Genomic DNA, 8,093 nt, shown 5'->3' with positions numbered 1-8,093 from the left:
CTTTATTTTCCGCATTGTTTACATGATATGATTTACTTGTGTTAACCTAGATTTGAATAATTTACCTAAGTAATCACTTTGTTAAATAACTAGATTAAACAGCTTATGTTTTAAGGGTCTAAAAACGTACAACAAGTATAAAGAAATTTTGTTTAATAATCTTTCATATAAAAAGTATTTTAATCTAAAACAAAATTATTTTCAACATAAATTAAAAAATGGCTCAATCACATGTAAAACCATAATTCTTGAATCACTAAGAAATTTAGCAAATAATAAAAAGATTGAGAGATAGATGATATAATAAAATGAAAAACTATTAATCTCTCCAAAGCAAAATAAACCTACTAAGAAAATCGAAGACACAACAAAGACAACTACCTAAGTGGTAATAAGTAAACTTGCCATTAAAATTATTTTTTTATTCACTAATAATAATTTGTCACTTATGAATTGTTGTGAAAGTTTAGTAAAATAAATATGAAATAGGCCGGGCTGTACAGAGCAATATTTAACTTCAAACGTTTAACTTTGTTCTTTTTCCTAATATGAATAGGACTATGATGCTAGTAATAAACATAAACATCGTATTTGGAAATTTTAAGGATAAACCTCGGACGTCATGGCTTACGTAGAAAAGCAGCTCCATATAGAACCGTGAGTAAAATTTATATTTCGAATTTTCATAGGAACTACCCTCTGACGTCACTGCCTACGTAGAAAAGCTAGCTATGACAAATAATATCAAACATTTATGCAACTATAAATACATATAAGCTCTTACCTTACCCTAATTACAGCCTTACACAAGAGCAAAATCATAAAACATTAATTTATTGTCAAGGGACATTGTGCGCATTAAACAGACTCTACGTACGTTCATAACAAATGGCAGACCCAACCAAGAATGCTGGGACAAAGAGGTAATTTGATCATCATACTTTCTGACCATCATACTTCTTTTATTTTTATTTATTTATTTTTTTTATGAACTTCTGATCATCATACTTGGAGTTTGTATTTTACATATACATCATGTGAAAGAGTTTAGACATGATATGTGAAAAAACTATAAACATTGTTGGATGTGAAACAAGCAAACCTCATAAATGTTTTCTAGTTAAACTTAAATGTAAGCATGAGATATATATATATATATATATATATATATCCTTAATGCTCACTTCTTTCATTGTTTTTGTATTTATTACGAACTTTTTCGTGTAGGATTGCACTTGTAACGGGGGCTAATAGAGGGATCGGATTTGAAATATCTAAACAACTAGCGTCAAACGGAGTCAAAGTGATATTAACTGCTAGAGATGTGAAGAGGGGCAATGAAGCTGTTGAAAAACTCAATGCCGCTGGATACTCTGATGTGATTTTTCATCAACTAGACTTGGAGGACTCGGCTAGCATTTCTACTTTGGCGGATTTTATCACAAACCAATTTGGGAAGCTTGACATATTGGTAAATGCAACGTATATAAAAAAAAAAATTAATCAAAATATTTATTAATTATGTTATTGATGTGTCATCAAAACCCAATTTTTGTATTAAAATTGGTAATAATTTTACTATTTTCCCATTGTGGAATTATATGCTAAATTTTTAATACAATCATTATATCTTGATATTAAGAAAGAAACTAAAGTATCAATTGATGAGTCTATATATGAAAGTGATTTATTTTGAGTTCTTTAATTGTAGATGAGAATAATCAAAATATGAATATCCAATGAGCTCATACTTCGAACAAAGATAAATATCTCTCTCTCTCTCTCTAGAATATTTTAATACAATGCATTGTAAAATGTAAAATGAGATGTAGGATATATTGTAAACTAGTTATATAAAATAAATAAAGTAGCTTTTTGGTGAGTTAAAATGCCTTTTTTTTTCATAACCGGATGTGAATATTATTAGAAAATGAGAATAATTCTGTTTTTCAACCTCTTCTTTCAACTTTACAGTATTAAAGAAAACTAGTCTTCTTCTTTCCTTGTTTTTGTTTAATTTTTTTTTGTTTTACTCGTTTTCAATTGCCAAGTTAGATGAACATGTGTTGTCACTAGATTGGGTAAAAATTTAAAAATACAAATGAAATCTTGTTCCTTTCCCCTATTTTGTTAGCTCTAACTTTGACGTTACTTCCAAATCGCAGGTAAATAATGCTGGGGTTAATGGAGCCATAGTCAGCGAGGAATTGTGGAAACATGATGTTACAGAAGTATGTCTTCCAATATTATATTATCTTTGTTTGTCACAAATTAAAGACATAAACCAGAAATTTTAAATACCATAGGTGCATGTTTTTATTATATCCTCTATCCTTACAAAATTTCAAGAAAATCAAATATCAATAATTGTGTCATCGATCAATATTTAAATTTCAAGTTTTTATGGTATAAAATTACGCATTAAAAATAAATTTATTTATCAAATAGTAAATAAAATCTGATTTGAACGAAATTTAACATACATGTTAAGAACATAAGTAAAAAAAAAATGTAATTCAACAGTTAGATTTATTTCAAAATTCATATTCTATGTTTAAATTTCAAATTTTTGTGGTATAAAATTATGTATAAAAAATAATTTTATTGATTAAATAGTAAATAAAATCCAATTTGAATGAAATTTAACATGCATGTTAAGAATATAAAAAAAAAAAAAAAAAAAAAACACACAATCCAACTGTTAGATTTTCAAAATTCACATCCAATAAAAAGATTTATAAGAAATTTGAAAGGTTTTTCTTCGAATTAGTTTGGAGAAAAACTTTGTCCATATATTAATCAATTTTTTTTCTTTCATAGAGGGTACATTTCACAACCAAAATTTTATTTATCATATATACGAGTAAAGTGTAGCTTTCATTTTTTTTGGGGGGGAGGGGTAGTATACGTGATACCACGTGATACCATATCATATAAAATTTTGAATGCCTCAACATATTACAAACACCTTCATACATTTAATATTTAATTCGAACCATAAAAGAAATCATTTTCAAATGAAGACGATCCTCGAACCCTTAAAAAATAAAAATAATCTATTTTCTAGAAAACAAAATCAGAGAGAGAGAGAGAGAGAGGTTAAACTTTTTATACATGAGTGCAATATCATTTACCATCGCTTATGATAATGCAGATTCTTCTAGGTGCAAATGCCAGGTTAAACTTTTTATACATGAGTGCAATATCATTTACCATTGCTTATGATAATGCAGATTCTTCTAGGTGCAAATGCCAGACCTCTAAAGGAGCTTGTAAACCAGACTTATGAAACAGTAAAGAATTGTCTAGGAACAAACTATTATGGGATCAAGCAACTGAGCAAAGCACTTATTCCGCTTATTCAATTATCCAATTCAGGGAGAATAGTAAATGTCTCTTCCATCTTTGGACAATTAAAGGTAAAAATTCGAAAACTCATCTTATTAAACAATTTATAAGCAGCTGCATTTGGTCAAGATCATTTTTTGTAAATACAGAGCTCAAGTTTATTAAACTCATCTTATCTATGTGTGGCATGAATGTTTTGTGGCTGTGACGATTGTACAGACCATGCAATATCCATTTGGTTGTAGGAATTGCTAGGGCAGATTATCAAGAAATTGAAATTTTAATTTTGTGTTTTTATTTCAGTTTATTTCAAATGAGAATGCAAGGAAGGAACTAGAAGATATTGATGGCCTCATAGAAGAGAAAGTGGACAAGGTGGTAGATGGATTTCTAGAAGATGCCAAGGAGAATTTGATAGAAACCAATGGTTGGCCTGCTAATTTTTCTGCTTACATCGTCTCCAAGGTAGCTCTTAATGCTTATACTAGGATTTTGGCAAGGAAGTATCCCAAAATTGCAATCAACTCAGTCCATCCTGGGTATGTTAGCACAGACATTAACCATAATACTGGAGTTCTGACTACTGAAGAAGGTGCAAAAGGTCCTGTTATGTTGGCTCTGATGCCCGAAGGTGGGCCCTCTGGCCTCTTCTTTGATAAAACTGAAATGTCTACGTTTTGAACAACATAATTTTTTTTTTTTTTTTTTTTTTTTTTTTTTGGGTTAGAACGTAATTAATGTTTGTGCTTTCCAAGTCACCTATGTAATAACTAATGAGGATATAACATGTGGGAATTATGATAGGATGACAAGGAATATAAAAAACTAAATCACATGGTATTCCATCACTGGCTTATTCTTTGGGGGACTTGGTATATTTGTCACAGGAAATACTTTCTCTGAGTCTATGTGTGAGAGAGAGAGAATAAAACTATCATCTTTATATCAGACGTTGTGGAAGGCCATTCAAATATTGCAGTTGTTTTATTTTTCTATAAATGATCTTTAAGTTTTTTTTCCATGTTAGATGTAACATCCTGAATTGCATGCATTTGTGTAATTTTTTATTGTAAACTGTAAAGACATAGTGAGGGATGTGTGTTAAGTTCCATATAGATTGTCTACAAGATCGACTTGGGATATATAATTAATTGTTAGGGTTTTAGGCCCGATTGTCACAAAATTAACAAATTCTTAACCAAGTAATTAATTTGCTTTAGATCTAAATTGAATAACATCACACAAACATGAATCATGTAAAACACCAAACTGATGACCCAAGAAAACTAATTAAACAAACTATTTCACAGTAAGAACCTATGAGGATTTAACTATAAAAAATCTCAAGGCAAAAAATCCACTAGAATTGGAGAGAAGTTTGTATGCAGTACTTACTGACGTCACCACACCTAGCTTTGAGATCCAATGACTCTTTTATTCTGATTTGTTGCACATGAATTCCTAGTTCATGACTCCAAGATCCATTCTCAAAGATTTGTCCAGTAACTGTAGTCAATTGGGTTTCATCAACTTCACTTGATCACCAAATCTTTGTATGCACTTAGGCTCTAGCTAATGCTTCAAGAGGACTTGGAAAATTTCAGTTCTGTGTACAAAACATTGCCCTCTTGGTTGTAATTGTATTTTAATTTTAAATATATGAAAATTGATACATGTTATTCAAGTCAAGTGTGATTCATTAATCAAATAGGTTAACATGTCATGTCAGGTCAACCTATTTAATAAATAGGTCATGTTAGGCTCAAGGATTCTTGACACATTTACTAAACAAACCAAGTTCGGATCAACCCATATAGCCGAATACTGAGGGCTTGACATGACACGAACTCAACACATGAACACGAATTGCCACCCTTAGCTCTAGGACTTGTATTTATAACATACTTGAGTTACACAAAACCCTAGATCTAACGACTGAGAAGAATAGCTAAAAAACCAATTTGCACAAATCTTGATTAGGTGATGAAAGTTCAATTAGTGTATAAAACATTATGAACGTTTAGACCCCTAATTTACAAATTACCAATTCAAGCTTAATGTCAAACAATTAATGTGCGGAATATGAACATATGCTTAATACAGAATTGATAAACAATCTAAACCAAATAAAATCATATCCATAGCAGAAATTAAATGGAAAATATTAAGGGAAGAGAGATGCAAACACAAGAACAACACACAATGTGTTATCGAAGAGGAAACCGAAACCCTCGGCGTAAAACCTCTCCCCCGCCCTCCAAGCGGTAAATAATCCACTAAAGAATGTAGTTGGGATACATGAACAACAGAAGACCCTCCAAGCCTAATCTACCCAATGTACCTAAGCCCTCCAAGCTGCTACTCTAACGAGGTTACGCCAAACCTATTTCTTCTTTAGCCTACCGGATTCCGCTACTTGACTATAGCATCAACCAATATGAAATTGATCCCTTCTTAACTGCTTCCCAAACACCAAATGGCCTTCTCACAGATATGGGTATGGTGAGAAAAGGTTTTGGTAATGTACCTCTCAAGGATTTGACAATGGAGAGGAAGAGAGTAGAGGAATTTGAAGAATCTCTATGTGAAGATTGTCGATGAATCAATCTTGTTTTTCTCTAGGGTTTCTCTCTCAAAATTCTCTCTGGAAGCTCTCTCAATATCGTGGGTATAAGGGTCTATATATAGTAGGGTGAGAAGGAATGCGAAAAGTTAATTTTTTCCAAACAAGGTGGTCTGGCATCTTGGCCTCGCGACTGGGCTGAGTCGCGAGTTCAAGCCGCGAGCTAACGGCCTGGCCAGCCTGGCACTTTTGTCCTGTAATGCAACAGCTGGCATGACTCTTCAACTCTCCTGCATGCTTCACAAGTGTGCCAGCTTTGGCGGCTTGCCAGTCGCGAGTCACCCGCGAGTTCCAGCCGCGAGTCTCTGCATCTTTGCACAATCTTAAGCATTTCTTCACACTCTCTCACTCACTACCCTTACATGATACCCACCTAAATACAGGGTTACTAATTTCTAAAATACAAGCAAATTTGGCATGAAATAAAACCAACAAGATGGTTGATAAAATTCAACCTTACAGGTGAGATGTGCAGTTCAACCAGTCAAGTTAAGTGGATTTTGAACTATTGAGTTGCAGTCAAAATGCAGTTCTATAGGAGTCTATTTTCTACAATCTTGAGTCTTCCGGTGCTTGATTCTTGATTTGTCTTAATTATATATTCAAACGATACCAACTAACAAGACAAACTAAGTTCTAAATCATGAACAATTAATTGTTCATGATTAGCCAACCTAAAAATATGGGACTAACATTCAAGAAAATTTACCTATTTACTAATGAAGGTTGCGCTCAAGAAAGCCACCGCATGCTTTCACTAATTTTTGCATATTAACAGTACTCCCGAATTGTTCACTGTATAATGCAAAGAGTAAGAGGTACCATCCTACAATAACTAGTTAAATACTGGAGAACTAATTTCATATACCTCTCAACATATACCACTCAATACCAATATAAAATTTCTTTCTTCTAGTCAAAAGAATTTGTAAGGGATGTCTGGTGCATGTGTATTGTCCTGCTTGACAAAAATTAGCCACACAATTGTGTTCAAATTTTCCGCTAACTCATACACCCTTTTATTTTTTTCATGGGTAAACGATATATTTGATTTTTATCCTTTATACCATGTGTTAATTTGGTCCCGGAGTTTTCTATTATGTCAATTTTGTCCCTAACCTTTCTTTTTTGGGATAGAGAAAAATACTTTGAAAAACTAGTAGACACAACTAAAAGCAAGAGAATTCAAAATTCATTGTTTTGTGAATGCATTCTACTAGCCTAAATAGCCTGTTGTAAAATGACCATAACTCCCACTAGAAAAACTCCAAATTATACTCCATTTTATGAGTTGCAAACCAATGTTTTTAAAATCGAACCGTTCAAAAAACTGGAAAAAGACAGTAGTTCAATGTTTTTAAAGCCAAATGAAAGGTCAAATCATGATGTTGTCATAAATTAATTAATAATTAATTAAAATAAAAGTGCTAAATTTGTAAAAATAACTAAAAATAAATATCTAAAGCAGTTTGAACAACTTTCAAATAAGTTTTCGCATTTGTTTAAAAGCCTATTAATATAATAAACAACTATTAAAAAATTGGGTTTAGTTATCTATCAAATAAAAAGTATTTTAATCTAAAATAAAACCATTTTCAATATAAATTTATAAATAGCACATCACATGTAAATATTATTCTTGAATCATTAATGAATTTAGCAAATAATTATAGATTGCGAGATGGGCGATATAATAAAATGAAAAGTAGTAATATGATTTTTGTTTTTTTTTTTTTTTTTAAAAAGCCGAAAAATACCTATGAGCAAAATAAAAATTATATGAAAATAGAAGATACATGTTGATTGCTTAAAATACACCATTATCTTAGTCTTGTTAGGCAATATCACATCAATTTCATGTTTAATTACAAGTAAATATGTGAGTTTTAAATACTTTTAAAAAAAATACTCATTACGTGTATTTTTCTCTTGTTGGAGATTAAAACCATTCAGCTAATCATACAGAAATGCTGTCAAGAGAATACAAGGGTCAAGATCAATTGGAGCATGATTTTTGAAGCATTAAATAAGTAAAAAAATGTGTGAGAATAAAAAAGGGAAGAAAAAAAAATTCATCCAGGCCAAAATTGGAAAAATCCTAATAAAGAAACTAGGGGTAGCA

The 8,093-nt window shown here is 31.3% G+C and overlaps 1 protein-coding gene across 1 annotated transcript; it reads left to right on the top strand.

Moving 5' to 3' along the window:
* Window positions 1-805: 805 nt before the first annotated feature.
* Window positions 806-4,296, top strand: LOC126708582 (salutaridine reductase-like). Its single transcript, XM_050408376.1, has 5 exons — window positions 806-923; window positions 1,228-1,471; window positions 2,166-2,231; window positions 3,234-3,419; window positions 3,652-4,296. The coding sequence occupies exons 1-5, from the start codon at window positions 889-891 to the stop codon at window positions 4,027-4,029; spliced, it is 909 nt and encodes a 302-aa protein (XP_050264333.1). The 5' UTR covers window positions 806-888; the 3' UTR covers window positions 4,030-4,296.
* The last annotated feature ends 3,797 nt before the right edge of the window (window positions 4,297-8,093 follow it).

This window comes from Quercus robur, chromosome 12, assembly GCF_932294415.1.
Source record: "Quercus robur chromosome 12, dhQueRobu3.1, whole genome shotgun sequence".
NCBI lineage: Eukaryota > Viridiplantae > Streptophyta > Magnoliopsida > Fagales > Fagaceae > Quercus > Quercus robur.
The sequence above is the reverse complement of the archived record's forward strand: the minus strand, read 5'-3'. Positions and strand labels throughout refer to the sequence as shown.

Coding starts and splice junctions, on each gene's coding strand:
- LOC126708582 (XM_050408376.1), top strand. CDS start 889: ATGGCAGACCCAACCAAGAATGCTGGGACAAAGAG. Junction 2,232..3,233: donor GGAAACATGATGTTACAGAA/GTATGTCTTCCA, acceptor ATGATAATGCAG/ATTCTTCTAGGTGCAAATGC. Junction 3,420..3,651: donor CCATCTTTGGACAATTAAAG/GTAAAAATTCGA, acceptor TTTTTATTTCAG/TTTATTTCAAATGAGAATGC.